Source organism: Paramacrobiotus metropolitanus, unplaced genomic scaffold, assembly GCF_019649055.1.
Source record: "Paramacrobiotus metropolitanus isolate TYO unplaced genomic scaffold, Prichtersi_v1.0 Parri_scaffold0000098, whole genome shotgun sequence".
NCBI lineage: Eukaryota > Metazoa > Tardigrada > Eutardigrada > Parachela > Macrobiotidae > Paramacrobiotus > Paramacrobiotus metropolitanus.
In genome coordinates, this window is record NW_026570318.1 from 268,642 (window position 1) to 289,650 (window position 21,009).

The window sequence follows — 21,009 nt, forward strand, 5'->3', positions numbered from 1 at the left end:
TCCAGCCAAACAGCTATCGCACATAGCACGAACGGAAGTACCGCATTTCGGAAAGTTGCCGAAAGTTTGCTGACTTTCAGTTATTTGGCGGATAGTTCGGTGGACGAGCTAACAAGACAATGTTCTTCACAATCCTTTGGCGACGGCCATATATCAGCTCCAGCAGATTGTTGCGAAACTTCGGGAAGAAAGCCACGTAGCACACGAAGGGCATCAGATACTTGAGACAATCGAACGACGTGAACGCGATTGCCATCCCGACAGTCAACACTCCGCTGCGCATTCCGAAGAAGTAGATCAATCTCGCGGTGGACTGGCACACCACGTTGGTGATGACCACGGCGGAGCCGGCCATTGCGCTGCGAATGGCGCTGCGTACCAGCCGGCTGTCGTTGTCCCGGGTGTTTTGACGACGGTGGTGCGCCCGGCATTTCACCTAAAGCGGAATTTTATTTTCCATATATTGTGTAATAGTTTTCTGTGTCGCTAATAACACATAATAATCTGTATAAGCATAAAACGCTTTCGAGGGCGAAAACATTTTCGATTAACACCGGCTTTAAATTAAAATCTCCTTAAGTGGGAAAACTGGAAAAACAATTTATGTTTAATTAAAAGAAGTTGAATAAAGTACAAATCACCGGAATACATTACTTGTTTTACTTGCTGACAATTCAGTTAATTTCTCTGACATATAGCAAAACACAAAAACTTTGGACCAGTTCAATTACTAGTAATCGTTGTATGTGGATTCGAATTTCAAACGATTTCAGTAATATTTTCAAGAACGGCTGAAATCTGTTTGAATTCTTCGTCTCTGATTTTTACCTGCAGTGCAATTGCGCACGTATGGCACTGCGGCAACGCGATCAGTACCAAGGTCGAGAAGAACTGGATATTGTAGAAGATAATCCACGCGGGATCCTTCAGTACAAACTGCCCCACTTCCCGGCACGTAACCACCAAAACCGAGCTACCCATGAAGGCGAAGAAGATGACGTAAAATCCACAAGTTCCTGTCCACACCAAATTAATGGTCAGCAGAATGACCCGGCGTTTCACCTTGCGCCGATAGAACAGCGGGAACTGCACGGAAATCCATCGGTCCACACTGATTAGCATCACAAGGATATTGATCAACGGCAGAAATGTGGTCCGGAAGCCGATACCGATTTTGCTGAGCAGGGCGTAGCGTAGCGTGTAGTCGAAGGCGCGGTTGACATAGCCGACGAAACTCGTGGTGCTGCATAAGAGTTCAGCGAAGGACAAGGAGATGTGGAAGAGGAGGAAGGGTTCTTTCCGCTTCCACCGGGCGAACACACTCAGATTGATGCAGCTGGCGATCATGGTCAGGATGTTTAGCGCTAACACGTGGACCGTTAGGATACGGTAGTCTCGGGATACTCCCCAGGATAGGCATATGGTTGTGTTGGTCGTGATGTTGGAGGCACGTGTTAGGTTAGCTGAAAACAGCGGTATAGAGGTGTTTGCCCGCATAGCACCGACTTTCCTTCCTTAAAAAATTTAGACCGTTGACGTTTTGCTTTATAATCTGGCACAATGCGACGAACCAAAATCAAGGGAAAACGATTTGCATGATGGATGAGTTGGGCGCAGTATGTATACAAAAATGGTTAGTCATGATTCCTTCAGTATCTGTACTAGGTCTAATTGCACGTCCGAACAACGATTAAGTTTAAGTTGCTGGGGCTTCTGCTTTCAGATAAAAAGCAGTCTGTTCAAACGCAAAGCGGAATCCCGTCGTATCCATCTTGGCAAGCCACTTTTGATGATGGGCCCTGCTTCATGAAAGTGAAACGGTGCATTCAAATAGCTTAATTATTGGTCGGATGCATGGGTAATCCGGAATCATGCACCGATGCCGCAGTGTGCAGTGCGCAGTACAGATATGCTCACGTGTACAGTTTACTTTATTGATAATTCAGGCTCTACCTTTTTCATTCGTTGCAAAATTTTTGTGCCAACTAAGTCGCCGTACGTTCCAAACTGATCTGGGAAATAATCGCGAGCAAATACAGAATATTGTGGCACATCATGGGAGCAGCGCATTATGTGACCTCGGCCATGTTTCGATTGGTAGTCAGCTTGTTGCCTAACGCTTCTCTAGCTTCTTGTCTTTTTGCTCAAATTAGTATGACTACGATGCAATGTAAGACGAAAATTACAAGGCGGCCAACTGGTCCGCAATTCATTAATTAAATTAAGGAACAGCGTGCAACAGACGCATATCCGGTGCACAGAAGTCGCCAACACTGAGTTCGAACTTCGAACACAGAAGCGCAGGTTTTGCGGAATAAGCGACAAAGCGAAGCATGTATAAAGTACATTCAAACTGCTTTTATGCAATGCATTAAAGAATTATTGCCACAGTCGTTTCTGTGCTCAACGTCAACGACATTTTTTTGCAGCAGCATAAGGAAATTTGACCTTTACCACAGCCTTCATGAGGAAAGGCGCCATTAGCCACCACACCGTTCCGATTAAAAAAGTGGCCACAACTGCCTTTATCAGTTTTCTGGCAACAGTCTATTTGGATCACGTTGCGGCTTTCTCAAGTGTTTCATGTGGAAATGTGCTCTTTTGCGTCTTGGGATATATCTGTCAGTATCTCTTCTCCTGGTTTTAACCAGAGGTTGCCCATTTTTGCTTTTTCCATATCCCATCCATACCCCATTTTTTTACAGTTTTTCCCACCCATCTCCGTTCCATAATTTTTGGATTAGACCCATTTTTTTTTCATCCCCATTTCAGCGTCCCATTTTTTAAAAACAAAATTAAAACGTACAACCAAAAACTTCCTTGACGCCGGGTTACGGAACACCTTGTTGGCAATCAGGCGAAGCGTGAACTCAGCGCTGTTTTCCCAAATTTTCTTGATCCTACCATGTAAAAATTATTATAATTTCGCGCGAAGCGCGAAGGTGTCGGGGGTTTTGTGAATTTGCCAACCAAAATAGTTGTAGAAATGTATTAACTCGTCATTTTTATCCTATTTTGTGAACTTCCCATTTCCGCCCATTTCTTGGTTTTTCCCATCCATCTCCATCCATAAATACAGTTTTCCCATTCATACCATTTTAGTATGGAAAAATGGTAAATGGGGAAAAAATGGGATCCAATCCCTAAAAAAATGGAGATGGGCAACCTCTGGTTTTAACCATTGGAACGCACTCAAGCGCTATCCAGCCGGTAGCACGTCAGTTTCCCGACCCCCGTTTGGCCGATCCCGATTGTTTGCTGACCGACATATTGCTGATTAACACAACCTGCTAGCGTACAAACTATTAACTAATCTACAACTTTGCTGCCCGACTTTTCGCAGAAACTTTTATGTTGACTGACAGCATGCTTATCCGTCTGGCTACCAGGTATGAAGTTTCTTTGCTCTCTGAGTGTCTTGTTTTTTGTTTCTGGGTTTCCTGATGTTTTTAAATCTCTAGATTGTATGCTCACGAGCGTATCTGTTTTCTTCCTCAGTTTTTTAAGGCTTCTTCGTTCGTTTTCTTAGGTTTCCTTCTAGTTTCTTCTTGGCCAGCCTGGCTGTTATGATTCTAGGAATACAAACACAGTACATGTGCAAACTGTATTTGTATATGCATGCCTTCGTTGAATCAGGACAACGAAATAAGCTGCCCATAAAAGGTCACTCGTTGGGAGCACACAGCACATGACTTTCTGTTAAACAGATACTAAGAAACTACGGATATGAAAAGGCCATTGCTGCTGCTTGACTAGTTAAGCATACCGTTAACTTCGGATACTGGTCTAAATGAAACAGAATCCGCAACTGGATGAATGAAGCACGCTGGAAATTAAGAGTAACTGAAATAGTTACCGGAAAGCAGAGGTACGGATCGTATCGCACTTCCACTCGAAAATCCGCTGACGCATCAAAAACATTCACCGTCAATGCTCGCGTTTCCGCGCATTCGGGTGTTTGCATAAAAAAACACGAACGATTCCTTCTGTATTTACTACAAAATTGCTTTCCTTTTACTATAAAAACGCTCTAGATTGATACCACTTGAGCGGCATTTGGTGTCACGAAAAAACACTCGAAACAACATAAATCTCAGTTATATCGCAAAGCGTTTTCGCTGTTGACACGAAACTTGGACGACACGTTATTATCTAGTGGAATCATGTATAATTCAACTAACTTCGCTAACACAAGTGTGTGTCTAACCTGGGCCACTTCGCCCGGCTTCCGTACTCTAATGGCTCAGTACCTGACCTTCAATTTTCTTACGACCATTACGATCACCCTAAATTTAATCGTGTTCTACCGCTGGAAACACAAAGAACCCTTTCTCTTCCTTCATGTCTCTTTATCCGCTGCGGAACTGATCTGCAGCGTTGGCAGCTTTTTTGGAACCTTGAACCGGACCATCGACAACAGCATGCGCTACACCGCTATCACACGGCTAGGTGTGGCCATTAAAACGACCTTCCTACCGCTCATCAATCTAACAGCGATGCTGATTAGCCTGGACCGCTGGATATCCGTTGAATTTCCACTTGTGGGCAGGGTGTAAAACCTGGCACTGGCAAGTGCCTATGGCGTTGCCACTGGCATGGCAAGGGATAAAACTTGGTATGTAATCCTTCTGGCACGCAATAAAATATGGTATATGCCAGAAAACCCGTGGCGCAGCGGTTAATAAATAAGTAGACAATATCGACGCCGACGGTGCCTCCATTGTACTAAGTTGCAAAAATTAATCAAATTGCGATGGTATCAGTTGCATTAATAGCTGCTAATACTTAACCCCGCACATGGACAAGAGTTACAAGACCTTACTAATTTTCTCAACGAATTACCCCCACCGGCAAGAATAGCTCGATCAGCAATTATGAGTAATCGTGCCGCAAAAAGAATGAATTCGTAAATTGTGCTAGGCTCCAAACCACGCCGCTTCACGAAGCACTGCATCCGCGATTTGCAATCATTTGGCATGGACGGTGCACGCTTAATACTGTAATGCAAAAATCCTGATCGCCTAATTAATAGACACCGGTTGGCGCCCAGACAAAGTTCGCTGCAATAATTACGAGTAGTAAAAACTTTCATCTTACCATCGGGTTTATTCCGCACCGTCTGTATCTTAGGCGCACAGGTCACGGTAAAATTGACAACCACACAAACATTTCCACTCAAAGCAGATCAAATTGACGCCGCTCTTAACAAAGCTGCATAATTAAAAAATGCAGGTAAATATCCCGGCAACAGGCGCTCACGGTGTGATAGACAACAAAAGCACACCGTAAGATTGTGATGTGATTCATGGAAAATCCGAAAAACATCCGTTATTCCAAATTAAACAGACCTGTGGAAAATAAGTTATTTTTAGTTGTTTTCATCACCATTCAGATTTCCTATTTAGCGGCATCATATGCATCCCAATATATGCGAAATGCTTTTAACTATACATGTTCAAATGAGCACTTAAATTTCAATAAATCTTGTATGAATGTTTACATGTGCAGGCTTACTATAACCGGCACAAAGTGAAGTGGCACTCACCGAAAATAGAAAATATCGACTTAAATCCAACGCTTAATCATTGTTGTCTTTGACTGAATATGTTAAACTTGACATGGCTATTGGCTGGTAATTAAAGGTTTGGGTTATCTGTTGTTTGGAAAACAGAATATTATGCAATGATAAGAACAGTTGCTTGCAAAAAGGCAGTTGGCACATATAGTACTTGTGTTATGAGTGTGTGCGTACGTATGTTTATGAAATTTGTATCTTTTTTTTCGTGCAACGGTGCAGTTTCGCAACAGCATCGACCTTCTCTTTCGCCGGACCAAAGTTCAGTGCACATAGAGACACAACAGTATTTTGGCAGTTTCCATTCAGACATCAAACGCTAATCAGTTTGAACTTTGAACTTAAAATTACTGTTTTGCATTCAACCATCGTTGTTTTACGTAGACGACATGCTGACACTTACAATTGCCAACAAACTACGAACAATTTTATTAGTTGTACGTTCCGAAACATCATTGATTGTGTTTGCGTTAATCTGTCGTACAGAGTAACGCTTGGAAATGTACCGATACTGGACATTTTGGATGACCACTGTGTAAGCGTTCGGAGCTGTGTGATATACAACATGGATTATAAGACAAATATTAATAAACACCGATATTGTGAAGTGCTAAAATTATGTGAAGTTGCAGTTACGTATTGGTGAATAAGTCGAATGGTGAATACTACTGCTGTTATTTTTATCTCGCTCCAGTATCCGAATTCCCAAAAGCGGGCTTGATACATAGTTCGTGCAACGACGATCGCGAAGTGCTGAACAGGTTACAATCACCAGTTCACCACCAGAGAAAGCAGAGAAAGCAGAATTCATTTCCATGAAATTACAGTAATTCCAATAGCTGTTTAGTGCCCGTTTAGAATAATAAACTGCCAGTTAATCGAAGAAACTGCCCCTATTTTTGCATCGGTCTTCCTATGAAGCAATTTTTCAAAACTTGCATATCGCAAATTTTTTAATCGGTACGGTTAGAAAATTTTATAAGGAAGTGGCATGAATCGGTTAACAGTCGCGTTTCCAAAAGTTTTAGCAAGTCTTTTTGTATTGCAAATTACAATAATTATAATGTACTGCGCCCTGTCCATCGGTTATCGGTACATACAACTCGCGTGATTTTGTTGTCGTACTATCTTTAAAAAGTTCTTAATAATGGCTCGATGAAACTTGCATGGCAGATATATTCAGAAACTACCGTTCATGTGTTTATAAGTAGATTTTCTATATTAAGAATCTGTATTATTAATACAGAAAATTTATAAATAGTTTTAATACAATAATTATTGCTTCCATAGACTACAGTAATTTTAATACAATAGAACAGCATACTATACTCGTGTCTCGTACAATAATTATATACACTGCTGCAGTGCCCGGCCGCATAACTCACCGTACTGTATATGTATGACCTTAATATACAGGTGCACTGTGTGTACGAAGGGAGAGCTCGTGCCATCAGCGTTCCATCCCACGGAAATCGTCGACATGGAGATCAGCCGTACAGTCGGACATCACTATTTTGCCGGTCGTTAGAGATCGACTTGAACAAGTGCGTTATCAGCACATAAGAAATGTCTTGAAAATTCAGTTTTAGTAATACTTCTATTGCGTATTCGCCAGGACGAATAACCGTACGACGTATGGTACAAGATCTTTTTTATATTTTGTTTTGAAAGTTGCAATTTAATCGCTATTTTTTATTTTAGCACTTTATCAGTCAGTTCCTTTCTGTCGGAAATGCATTACATTCGCACTGCCATTGTCATTTCGTCTTTTATTAGGATATATAAAAAAAATTGTCCTCTTTAATATTACTAAATTGCAATCCATTAGTGTGCGGTAAGCTATCTACAAGAAACCAAAGCTAAAACATCGTACTGAAAGTTATGGTTTTAATAATTCTAGTTTTCCGGCATATAGCCATATTTTATTGCGTGCCAGAGGGATAACATACCAGGTTTTATCCCTTGCCATGCCAGTGGCCACGCCATAGGCGCTTGCCAGTGCCAGGTTTTACACCCTGCCCCACTTGTGTATCGGCGCAAAATGGACAAACGGTTGATTACATTCCTGATTGTGTCTGTATGGGTCAGCGTGTGTTTATTTTATCTGCTGTTTTTCGGATTTCTGTTCGACATCGCTGTCGTCGCTACATGCAAGGATGTGGGACAACTGGGGCTGACAGATATGTGGTGGGTCATCTTTTATAATGTGCAGTTTTTTGCAACGCTGATTCTCATTATGCTGCCGCAATGTCGGACATGCTGGATTGCAATGAAGATGAAGATCCGTCGGCGTCGGCACCGCGGTGTCCGACCGGAGCTCACTGAAGCTACGCTGTAAGAAAATATTATAAAAAAATTAGCAACGTCTACAAAACAATTCTCGTAAAATTTTAATAAAATTACATCACATAATAATTATGGGACCGTGCTGCGACCTAGAAAGCCGAGCAGGAAAAGCTCCAGTTTGTGGTCAGCGTGTTGCGCAGCGCCACGGCTGGATCAGCGGTGGATATCACCAACATTGGCTGTCAGTCGACGGGCCGGCTAATATGGTACTTTGGCTCGAGAAACAGTTTATTAGGCATTTCCACTATGCTGCTGTATATTTTTTTTGAAGGAGTGAAAGATTTAGCGCCATTCTTTTACTACTTAGCCTTCTTTCCGTTATTTCGTCAACATTTGCGTCGTTTGTTTAATAAGCGTGGAATTGCTAATCAAACGCTGTCCGGGGAATAGCTGCGTGTTGATTTGCTAAAGGCGAATGATGAGTACAACACAAACCGCTCACAGTGCGCATTTACCAGGGAAATTTGTTTCTGCATTTTCGAACTATGACAAAACAACGCTTTACACTTTAGATCAGCGTCGAATTTGAATGGAAAGCTGGTCATGTGCTCACTTTAGAAATGGTAAAAATATCTGGAGACACGGGGATATTCATATCCTCGGGCATGTACGGCAGTACGAGTATTGTTAGTTTGTACGAGTGCACTGTGGTGCTACTACTTGGTATGTTTATTAATTTGTTACTAGAAATTCGATGTTATCACGCTCTTGTTTTTTAAGTAAGGATTACTCGATCCATATGTGAGCTAGCGAATGAGAACTGAATAAAATTCTGCTATAATTCGGCTAATATGTAATTGCGGTGACCTTTGTAAAGTCAACTAGGAACAGTCATCTGAACGGAAGTCGGTGAGTAATCGGAAGTAACATTATCCGGCAAATATCTAGGACAAAACATCAGCTTAGCAGTATCCTGAGAATGTGTGTACGCGCGTAAGAGTAGTAAACATTAGTAAGTTGTAATATTTCCGGGAGTTTCTGTTTACAGTAGTAGCCGGAGCTTATTTCATCTACGTATGCCGTCGGATTAAAGCTGGTATACTGATATAATTTAGAACAAATTTACAGAGGACCAGATTATGCCAATACGGCAGGTTAATAAACATACATTTTGATGTACCAGATTATGTCGATATAACTATACAAGATTAGGTCAAATTCTTTAAAAATTTGTCTAACAAATAAGTTTTCTATATGTCAGACACTAGCATCGGCATCCAGCGGAAAAACGAATTGTCCGTGGGACAATTTATAGAAAGTGAGAGAACGAAGATATGTTTAAATAATCTACAGTTGATCCAGATATGCACATACATAAACCGATAACAAGTTAGGTAGAAAAATTTTGTTCACAATATACAGAGGCACGAGCGTCGCTCAAACAGAAACGTACATATACACCACACGCATGAAATTACAGGATATCTGAAGGACATACAGTGTTATATCCTTACGGTTTGGCATGATAACATGCTCATTTGACCTCTGACTAAGCTAGAGAATGTTTACGTAGCGAAAATTGGATAGACAGAAACCAATAGTCCGTCATCCAGGTATCAGCACCTGGATAGCGTCCTGGCCAGCCCCATCCAGTATCGCATTATCATGCCGCTGCCAGAATCCTTCCCCATTCAGCTTGCGGGCGGCTAACTCGTCGCGGGTGTTGGGAAACACCTCTCCAACCGTGTTGCATATTAGTCGTTCTACCCCGGAATCATCGTACACAATGTTACACAGCGGCGAACCTTGTACACAAATAATGACCGCGTTGAACGCGAGGACAACGGCTGATAAAATCAGGAAAGACTTCATGCTTGCTATCAGTTAATTTGAACACAATGCACACAAAAATGACGACCAAAGCCCGACATTTTATAAGGGTCGGTAGCGCGATATATTTTTGCTGGGAACTTTCCTCAAACACTCCCTGGAAAGTGTTGTGTGTATATAATACTAAAATACGGCAATCTCATTGATTATGACGGATTAATTGCGCTGTCAACCATGTGGCTCAAGCAAAGTTCAACCGACTGTTAGCAACACAAAAATTTTGTTGATTAAAAAGTAATGGGTCGGAACGAAAGTAGCATCATATGACATCCGTTTGAGATCTACGAGGAGGGGGTAAATACACGGGATAGACAAAAAAAACAGCAATAATAAGGGATAACCATTCACATGTTGTGCAGCATGGCCAGCACCAAGGGGAGGCAATCCAGCGACACTACACAAAATTCAGGCTTTGAGACCCGAGCTGCCTTCTCCGTAGAATCCTATGTTATACTCAAACACCTGCATCTTGGACATTTCAGAATCAATCCGTGCAGTCTATATCTTAAAAGAACAAGAAATAATTAACAAGATTTTCGATACCACGCAAGCCGTGATCTATGAGAAACGAGACAAGTTAGAGCCAATTAAGTTTCCCATAGACAAAGCTAAGGAGCTTCGTGAAAGCAAGCCATCCAACTCTTATGCTTAGTCTACGAGAAACTAAAACAACTCAATCTTGCCTCAGTTTTGATGAGTGGCGAGTTATTTGGTATCAAAAATCTTGTAAATTTTTTCTTGTTCTTTTGAGCTATCGCTTGTGCGGATTAGTTCTGAAATGTGCAAGACGAAGGTGGTTGAGTTTAACATAGAAGTCTACGGAGAAACAGCTCGAGACTGGAGTCTCAACGGCTTTTCTGCACTGTGACACTTAACTGCCTTCTCTTGGTGGCTGGCCGTGTTGCACAACACGTGAATGGTTATCCCTTATTATTGCCGTTTTTTCTGTCTATCCCGTGTATTTACCCCCTCCTCGTACCGATTGGTAGCAAACAACGCAAGCCACGTTGTCCAGTTTAAAGGCTCGGAGCTTAGTTTTGTTTAACTGTATATGCATGCAACCGAAAACATATCACGCGTTCACATAACTTAAAACTGTATGAAATGACGTAAGTTCGTATTCATAGTGAACACACACATTGAAATTAGTCTAAGGTTGGGCATTCCAAGGGAAACGTCCCTTTGGAACGGATTTTGGATTGGAACGCGGATTCCAAAATTTGGAATCCAAGATATTCCATGGATTCCATGGAATGCGTTCCAATCCGCGGAATCGCAATAAATTAGTGGAATTACCGTAATTAGGCATTATAATTAATCGCAGATGCTGTTTTTCTCAATTTATAATTGACGTCTTTCGTTTCAGTAGCTTTCTACCGTTAAATTTAACTCTGAGGCTCAAAATGTTCAGATGTATCACAACATACGGCGTCAGTCATAAGCCAAATAGATTGCTCTTCTACCGGTTAAACTCATAGTATGATGCTGCTGTATGTAGTTGAACTGTAAGTTATTGTTAAACTTCAAACAAAAGACTTTTTTAATTTACCTTACTTTAAATTATTACTATCGCATCACAATCATAATAAAACGTGCACTGTAAGATAATATATGCAGTGCCGCTGTAGCTAGCTAACACTGCAGCGGCACTGCCAGTATATTGTCATTTGCCGGATTTTCAAATTATTGAGTCGCTGCTTACTAATGGTGTCCACATGCATTGAATGAATTCACGCTTTTTCATTCAAATTTATCATTCAGCAGCAACAATGCGTAGAAATCATCATGCATTGAATGAATTCAAAGTATGTAATAAGCGAAAATCTGGATGACGATTACGTGAATTTATCCAAAATACCAGTGATGAAGAGGGAGGGGAAATCCTTCCTCTTTATTCATAAATAAAACTTTCTGGCCAACCGCTATTGCTGCCTGCCGCAACCGTGGGCGGATGGATTGCCGATATAAAAAAATACAGATACACCGGGCAGGTGCCGTGCCAGTTGTTTCATGGCATGAAGTATATGTAGTCGACTATCGCCATTCAAACCGCCAAAACGAAACATTCATCGGCACGTTTCACTTCAGTTTTAAATCATAACATTTTACTCTACTTCATGAGATTTGCATTAAACGTGCATTACGCCAGTGCATGTGGACACCTTAAGTCTCATCTGTAAGCCTTTGCTCCAGTATAGCGCAACGAGTAGCAGTGATTCACATAGGTGTTTAATATTAAAGTATGAGAATTTACGGGTCCCGAGCTTTATAAATATTTAAAAATTATAAAGCTTCCCTCACCATCACGCCAAACCATCGGAAATTTTAGCCTAAAACCACTGAGCTTTGGAGCAAACGGAATTTAAGAGCCCAGAGTCAAATTATGCAAGGTAAACTTTGTGATTTTTAACGCAAATTAGCTAAGACTAATTGAAAAAAGCCTTTGAAAGGTTAATTTTGGTAATTCCAAGGAGAAAAAGAATTCCAATAATTCCACGTGGAATCCGCGAAATCCGCATTCCATTCCAACTGCCTCTTGGAATATGCGGATTCCGTGGAATCGAATTCCACGTGGAATTGGATTGGAATTGGAATGCCCACCCTTAGAAATTACTGAGTAACATCACACATTTTTCGAAAACTGAATGACACAATAATCAGAAATTGGAGTGGGAACATGGAGTAAATATTCACTGTCGGATTGCCTGAAATCGGCTTTTAATACGATTTCAAAAGTCTTATGTTAAAACGGTAACAAAAGCAATATGTGTGGTCAAACCGGTGAATTTTGTAGGCCGGCAACTCGTAATTAGACGTGGCAGTTGTGCTTTCAATATCCAATTCACAAATGCAACCTGGTAAAAATTTGCGCATCTGATTGACAAAATTTTTCTTTGTTCTGTATTTCAAATAATTGGGAACTCTAGTGGCAGTCAGTCTGCATATGGTAAATACTAAGTACCATGACCAGCAGAACATGGTATCCTATGAACGTCTCACTGTGTGAGCCCTCATCAGATGATTTCCTGCCATTACTGAGAAAATTTTGATGTGAAAATGCACCTTACTGCTGGTTGGCAAACGTTTCCTTTAGATGATGCTGCTGACTGTAACAAAACTTGCATAGAACTAGCAATCGGAAGTACTGTACTTAGGATGTACCTTCAATATAACTGTACTGCAATTTACTGCGATGTACTGCAATTTACCTTAGGATGTACGCATTGCAGTAACGCACGCACGGGTGATGCTCTAATGTGTAAGAATGCACCTATGTATTTCTGCGTACGTGTACACGGAAGTTCATGTAAAACAGCACAAACGATCGATTCATGTAAAACAGCACAAACGATCGTTAATATCCATACTAGTCACTTCCTCATATTTTAGGGATTCATCATGAATTATCGAAGACCATTTCTAAACTTCGCCCGAAAGAAAAGCTAGCAAACAGTATGCGCTTTCTTTTTTTTGCCCTAGAAGTGTTAGATTCTTCATCGCATAGTTCAGGATTGGTGTGTATTTATTCTACTCTGTTTATTGGATTGCTGCGCGGCACCGTATTATTCACAAGTTCACAACGTGAAAGGTCGCCGGCCTAATGGTGCTAAAAGAAAAAAACATGAATAACCTTGATCTTCACTATGCTGCCGCAATGTCGGACATTCTGGAAGCACTGCAAATGAAACGCCACAACCGGAAGTGGCGCCGCAATATCCGCCACGCGAACGGCCATGAGAAACATCAATTTGTGGTCAGTATGATACGGTGCGCCAATAACGGTGGGTGTCACGTACAGCTTAGGACAAAATGGTCGAATACCCAACATCTCCACATTCAGTACGAAAGCTGCGCAGTGCACTGTACGACTGAGTTCAAAATATCCGTTTCGTACAAGTGCACTGCACCGCTTGCGTACAGAATGCTGGGTATGGGGCTATGCGAACATTTAGTCCTACATTGTATGTGAGCTGTCCATCAGCGGCTCCGTAGATACGGCACTTTAGTACGACCAGGACCTACTGTATACAGGCCTAATAAGAGGTTCGATGACGTCGAAGTAGATCAGACAGTTATCAATAGCTACCAATGCAGAACATCGGAATGCTGGATTGATTTGGGTTGATTTTCAGAGTTGCCGTTATTATTGAACACAATTTTTAATACACAATAAAATAAGTGAATTTTCTGAAACATATTCTCCCACGAGATGGAAAAAAACAAGTGGAAAGTTTTAAAATGGGAAGTTTTTTGCGATAACTGTTGTTTTCCCAGCTCATCTGCTGCTACGCCAACACTCAACAATTTTTCTTTACAAATTTTGTTAGCATTCCTCGAAAACGGTCGAAGACTCAAACTCTCGAAACTCTAAGAGCAATTTAGGAATTCTGAGAAACCGTACAGCTAGAGGAGGACCGAGGACCAGATGCGTCGAAAAATTCAGACGCTTGATTCCCCCAGTCAGCGCGTCAACAGTACTGGCATAAGAGCTTTCTTGTGATCCTTCCTTCCATAAAAGCCCCACGCCGGTATTACAACACGGAGATTAAGGAAGAAAATAAATGATGGCTTCGTAGGTACTCGTATCTTCGTAGGTACTCGTATTTAAAGCGGATAAGATTTCAGAAGAAATCAGTGCAGCACAGCACAGCGTGCATGGAACAATACAGTGCAGTGTGGCTTGAGCTGCACGGTCGTTGCAGTAGTCTGCTTCTTTTTCCAGTTACACTTTGTAAACCATCTTCCACGATAGACTTTAATAATGATAAAAAATAGGTACATTTTTCTCTTAAAACTCAAAGATTATAAACCAATCTAAAACTAGAGAAGGTCGTAAAACATAAGAAATCAATATTTTCTCCACTGCTGCAGTGTTAAACCGTCTGATCTACTGCTACGTCATCTCGTACTGCGCAGGCGTCTTATTAGGCCTGTATACAGTAGGTCCTGGTACGACGAACGGCTTATTGGGAGATTGGACTACTTTGTTATATTCAAATGTCCTTCGGGTATATGGGAGATAATTTAGCGGGACGCTTTCACTATATTTGGCCTTCTGCTCAGTGTTTTGCAGGTATTTACAGCATATGTACTGTGCATATTACCATTAGTCTCGTCAACCATTGTAAAGTAGAATTTCAGCAAGTAGTGCATTCAGCTTGCACTGTAGAACAGATTGCACTGGGCACTGTAGAACTACATAGTTTAAAATCGTAACATTCATTCTACAACTTTTTGCTGATAAGTAGATAAAATATTTATGAGTTTACTGCTGCGCTTCGGTCATACAGTGCCCGCCAGAAGCGAGTGCACTTTCCTAGTTAAAACAGCTGGATATAAAACATCTCCAGCAGATAATCAATCATTTTATTGAAATGGAGGAGTGCGTTGGTGCAACGCCATCGGTGTGGTAAAATGATATTTTAATCGGCAAAATGTGCGAAACTGTTCAAAAAATCCCAATAAGACTGAGTAATTAACTGTCGCTTCGCCACCTCCCTGTCTTTTTCTGGAATCGGGCGTTTACTTTGACAGATAAAAAAATTATTGGTATAATGTTATTCAGCAGATGCCAGCGGCAGTCTGTATTTGACCGATTAATTTAAAGGGCCACTGATTTACAGACAGGTATAGGCATACATGATGTATAGCTTTCTCTGATTCTTTACCAAAACTAATACTTGCGGATCTTAATCCGTGGTTCTACCAAGTCAACTAAAGCTCAGATATCTGCATGAAAATTAACCGAAGTTCTTTGAGAAAACTGTATATTGCGCTCAATTTCCAAACATTGTTTGCACACGCTACGTCTAAAAAAGTCTGGAGTAATTTACTTGTAATAAACAGAAACGTGGTTAGTGCACGTTACGATTTTCCGAGCCAAGCATTACATATTTTATGGCGCGGAATAGCGCTTTCAGATTAAAATAATTATAGAAGAGTGTACTTTTCACATTTGTGAATGCATATACATTTAGCAGATTAAGTGAGCAGTCACCAGGAATCACACAACTTCCCACTTGTTGCAGTTGCAGGGAACAGCGACAGACATCAGAAACTGCTCATCCGGAGAGCGAATCCACAGCTTCTTGGACGGCTTCCTGCACTGCGTTTCCAGCTCTTTGGCCTGCGCCATCAAATATGGCATTGTCGTGTCGTTCCCGGAAGCCCTCGCCGTTTACTTTTCGCGGTATTAAATCATCCCTGATGTCAGGATATATATCGCCTACGGTTTCACACATGCCGCGTTTCCACCAGGGAATCCCCATAAACGCCACACGGAGCACAGAACACGGAATGGTTGTGCACCACGAACACAAGACCGCTGATTAAGACAAACATGGAAGAATTCATGGTTGTGCTATACCAGTATCATTTAGTGCATGTCATAAATCACTACTATCCGTTCGCTGTTTGGTATTTTTTGCTGAAATATTATTAACAGCTAAAACAAAGCTTAAATACTGGAAGTGAAATCCCGGATATTTGCACTGGGGAGTTCTCAGTGCGTAAAAGCAGAACTCAAAGACATCATTTGATTAATTGCTGTGCAATACTGATGTAATTTTATGCTTGTTGTGATGATAAAGTCCGGTGTAACAGTAACTTCGTAGCTCGGCGCTGGACCAACCTTAAAATGAGTGCGACATCCGTTAAAGATCGACTGATTTCGAGCGCAAACATGTTGTTGTCAATGAGCGCACCGTAACACCATTCAATGCTGCATGCGGTGATTAATTCAATCATTTTCTGGCCCAAGTGCGTTTAATTATTGAAAGTTAACCGGTTTGTAAACAAGTCCATCGTACAATTACAGAGTTACGAGTAAATATGGCTCATATTCGATTTTTTGCTATTCTGATGGCTATTGCATACTTAGTATCTAATAATAAGTATCGCTTCTTTCTACTTCTAATAAACAAAGCAATAAAGAAGTTGCACTAAAGTGTTCGTTGTCTGCTGCGTTAACATTTAACTACAAGTTTACAGTTTAAAATATAATAATTATGTACGTTCGCGTTTGAATTCGAACCGTTTTAATGGTGTCACGCGAACGCGCCATGAATTGTTTTAATAGCAATTGCAAAGTCATTTAATCTAAAACCAAAACGTTGAAACTTTCAGTGTACCTGTACATACTATGTACTCTGTACAAACCGTTCGTAGCACACATTTGAGTGCGCCGAACCGCCGAAATGGACCAGGTATCAAGCTTATATATAAACGTGATCGGTTCCGATTACACAAGTAAATACTCTACAGATTACATACACAAAAAATGTATACATACTGGGTAACCAAATACCAAATAGGCAAATACTTGGGAAATACCAATAAACACCAAATACTTGCTTGGTAGCGCTTCACGCAAATGCATACCTGCATCTTGCAGGGGCCATGAAAACGCTGTGAAGATGTGCAAACACCATGGAGCAAAGGGTAATAAAGAAATGCGAGCTGCATCATGTAATCGTCCAGTTTCACAAGATTATGACACATTCGTTGTTCTAAATTCAGAGCAATACTTCACTTTTTGCACAAGGATACTGTAGTGTATGTAAGTACTCGTACAAAGGTTGTACGAGTATCTCGTGAAATGGATAATGGCCTATGGCTAATGTGCCGTAGCAACGGTATTGTTGTTGTCCGTTATTGTTGCCATGTCTAGAGTTTAGTTGGTTGTCCCGAGCGGACATAATAAAAGATTATGGCGTTCATTCAATACATGATAGATACTGTGCTTAAGTTGTGCTCGAGTAGCATTTCTCGGCACATCCTGCGAAAGCCACAAGCGGGCGAGGTGACGGATTGAAATAGTTACCGGAATAAAATACCTAAAAAAGAAAACTATGGATAAATGGATAAATACATAAACTTTGTTGCCGTAGATAGTTCTCTTTCTTACTCTAGATATTCACATAGTTCATTTATCCCCTACTCTATGAAACTTGTTAGGAATATAAACCCAATTTTCTGGTTAAGGCAAAAGTGAGCTGTAGCCTGTATCAAAACTCCAAAGTATGCACAGGCAATGACAGGCTGATATCGGTGTTTTTGCGTGTATGCCAAATGAACAGCTGCAGTTTACTTACCTGATTCTTACCTGGCCTTCCGTTAATAGTTCGTTTGAAATACTCGTACGTGATCATAATATCACATGCGACTACGCGCGTATGCTTCAAATAGAAAGCAACATTGTCAAACAGAAATCGCTGCTTAAGATGTTATGCTGTCTTTGTAAAAGCGCTCAAAGACGTCGCCATTCTTTGTTAGTCAGCGGCTTCCTACAAATCAAGCAGCACCAAAAGCACTGATAATACAAGGCTCCATGAAAAGGAGGATCTCTTTAGAAGAAAAGGAGGATCTCTTAAGATATTATCAAATCTTTATCTACGAAAAAATGAAATAAGAAACAACAAACGCGAGCTTCGAATGATCGGTTACTTTGTCTGGAGCCGCCCACATATACTCTATCCATTAATCATTCGTATAACATGATCCAATCACCGGAAATCTTTGAAGCGAACATTTTTGTGACGAGCCGTATGACCTATGGGACCAGCGATCAGTAGGCAGCGCTTAAATTATTCGGTTTGGCCATGCGGGTTTTTACCCCGAAACAGTTTACTTATTCAGAGGTTTCATGGAAGAGTTATTTGGTAGACTTTCTAACAAATAAGTAAGAATGTAAAATATGCATAACCGAAATTAGCCAACAGCATCCATGGCTAACGGTTCCAGTGCACAGTGTGGGTGTATGAGGAGGATTAGCTAAATGGAATAGATGTTTCAAACTGAAAAATCAGCTGACAGTTAGTATGCAGAAGACGCTTTCTTAATCCAGCAAAACAACCTGTTTGTACGAGATATCTTACCTTGTGAGCCGGCTCTGATCATTATGTTCTCCCCTTTAGATGAAATAAATTACTCCAACCATTGCGACGCGTTGCACAATGCGACTGTTCAACCGTCCATTGCGGATGTTTTCCGGTCACCGGGAAATTTATTATGGCTCATCGGAGCGGTACTCTTCTGGATCTTTGGCTCGTGTTACAATGCCCATGAAATTGTGGTGTTTGTTCGACGCAAGGCCCAGTATCGGCCGGGTGACGTGCTTATCTTCGCCCTGACGTTGGTACACTTTGTGTCTTCTGTAGTTACGATCCCTGGTTTATTGGGCTATACAGTGTCTTATAATGTCTGGATATTCGGCGACGCCAGTTGCATTATATGGCAATATTTCGACTGGATTTCTACTCCGATCATTGCGCTACTTATAGCCGCAATCCATCTACAATTCGTCGTTCAATCATTTCTTCGGAATATTCGTCACCCGTTCATACAAGAAATTGTTGTTGTTTTCCTTATAATAATCGGCAGCAATTTACTATTCTTCCCCGCTTACATTAGAAACCAAAATCTGTCTCGAATGAATGGTTTTCCGATACCAGCGTGTTCAATGCGCACCTATCCAGATATTGCCGGTTGGTCGGGATATTTTCTTGTCGGTGGCTATTTTCCGATGCTGATCATTGTCGTGTGTGATGCGATTGTTTTGGACAACATACTGCGTCAACGTCGACATGCTGTTTCCCAGCTGAATGGCCGTCCCAGTGCCATGGATCTCGTAACACTGGATACGTCGCCATCTAATCCGCCTTTTTGCTCGTCGGTTGTGTCGGTTAATGGGGAATGTATGGAATCCCACAATTCAAGAAATACTAGCAGACGGATGCGAGGAGTGACGTGGCTGGGAGCTGCGTATCTGTTATTGTGGCTGCCTTATCTGGTGTTCAGCACACTGGAGCTGTGTCTCAATGTTCATGCCTACTGGCCTGATGTGTTGACGTACTGGCTGAGCTATCTGTGCTCAGTGATTCTGCCGAATGCGATGAAAAAATTCTAATTAATTATGCGCACATCCTAAATATTTTCTTTTTGGGGGCGGAATTTCGTATTTCTCGCTCTAACCAATACTTTTCATTGCATGGTGTTGTGTGTCAGTTACTGTACAGTCTGTAGGTGGTCTTATTTTATTATACTGTAAATCTAAGCAGATTGTGCGAGTAATATCTTGATTTTCCAGTTCGTTTTTACAATTTCGCGCTCAACGGAACTGGAAGTAAATAGGCAAATCGGCCCGTATCACGACATTTTGCTTTTTAGTGCTGCTGCATTCGTAACAAGGATAATACATAAATTCACCATAACATGTTATACAATTGATTTGTTGATGTTGTTTTTATGACGCTGTCCCCTCCATTTAAGGTTAATAAATTACTGTGTATTGGCCTTACAATCAACAGCTATCGGTACTCGTAGGGCTTGTGCCATAGCTTCTCGTTGTCACATAATATGCAGCAATTACCAGGGTCTTGTAGGCTTATTCAGATTCTGCACAGAATACAAAGCCAAGAATATTGTCAAAACAATAATACTACATGCTTCATCTGTATACTCTCCTCGAGATGGCCCCCGTTCACTGGCAATAATGACCATGAAATACCGGGCGAAGAAAACGATCTTCGAGCTTTCACTGCTACAATAATTAGTTTGGTACTGTCTCGTGCAGTGCAGTTACTGAACCAGCAGATTATTAAGAGCATCATTTTGTTAACCAGCATGTCGCATGATGCTTATTGTCCCTTTTGAACCGGCATCGTTCCAACGCCAGCGCAAAAGCGTGATTAAATTGAATGCGAGCCCATTATACAGATGCCGTGCTTAGAACAGTTTACGTGCTATGGAGCTGAGGAATCCTTACAGAAATAATATGCAAATAAAGGAAACCCACGCAGTGTCATGACCTGACAAAGCTAGTCCAGAGCATCCTCCTAGCGACCGCCAGTTTTAAATCCATTGCACAACGTTAGCAGAAAGCCTGAGACGGTTGCTTATGAACTATTCAAACTTGTAAAATTATCATTGCGATGGCAAAGATGCAAATGCCACTGAATAATTCCGTCAACGGATCAGACCCGGGAAATATTTTCCAGTCGCCAATAAACATAATGTGGATAGTCTGGTCGTGTATATTCTGGATTGTAAGCACCTTTCTGAACATCCATGATTTTTGGCGCTTGTTGCGGATCCGCAAAAAATGGATTCCGGGGTCGGTTTTTCTAGTTGGTCTGAGTTTGACTGATTTCTTAGTAGCACTGTTAACCGTCCCAGGATTGATGGGCTACTGTATCGCATATAACTTCTGGGCGTTCGGCGATCTAAGCTGTTTTATCTGGCAGTATTTTGATTGGGTT

General features: G+C 41.3%; 1 protein-coding gene across 1 annotated transcript; it reads right to left on the minus strand.

The window, feature by feature from the left end:
* LOC129596938 (uncharacterized) lies at positions 1–1,347 on the minus strand. The gene is made up of 2 exons (XM_055494344.1): positions 829–1,347; positions 1–436 (listed from the first exon to the last, which is right to left on the minus strand). The coding sequence occupies exons 1-2, from the start codon at positions 1,345–1,347 to the stop codon at positions 77–79; spliced, it is 879 nt and encodes a 292-aa protein (XP_055350319.1). The 3' UTR covers positions 1–76.
* Between the last annotated feature and the right edge of the window lie 19,662 nt (positions 1,348–21,009).

What these genes read in the sequence shown, in the direction of transcription:
- LOC129596938 (XM_055494344.1), bottom strand. Translation starts at nt 1,347, where the DNA reads ATGATCGCCAGCTGCATCAATCTGAGTGTGTTCGCCCGGTGGAAGCGG. An exon ending in CGTGCGCAATTGCACTGCAG is followed by an intron (nt 437 to 828) that starts GTAAAAATCAGA and finishes ATTCCGCTTTAG; the next exon opens with GTGAAATGCCGGGCGCACCA.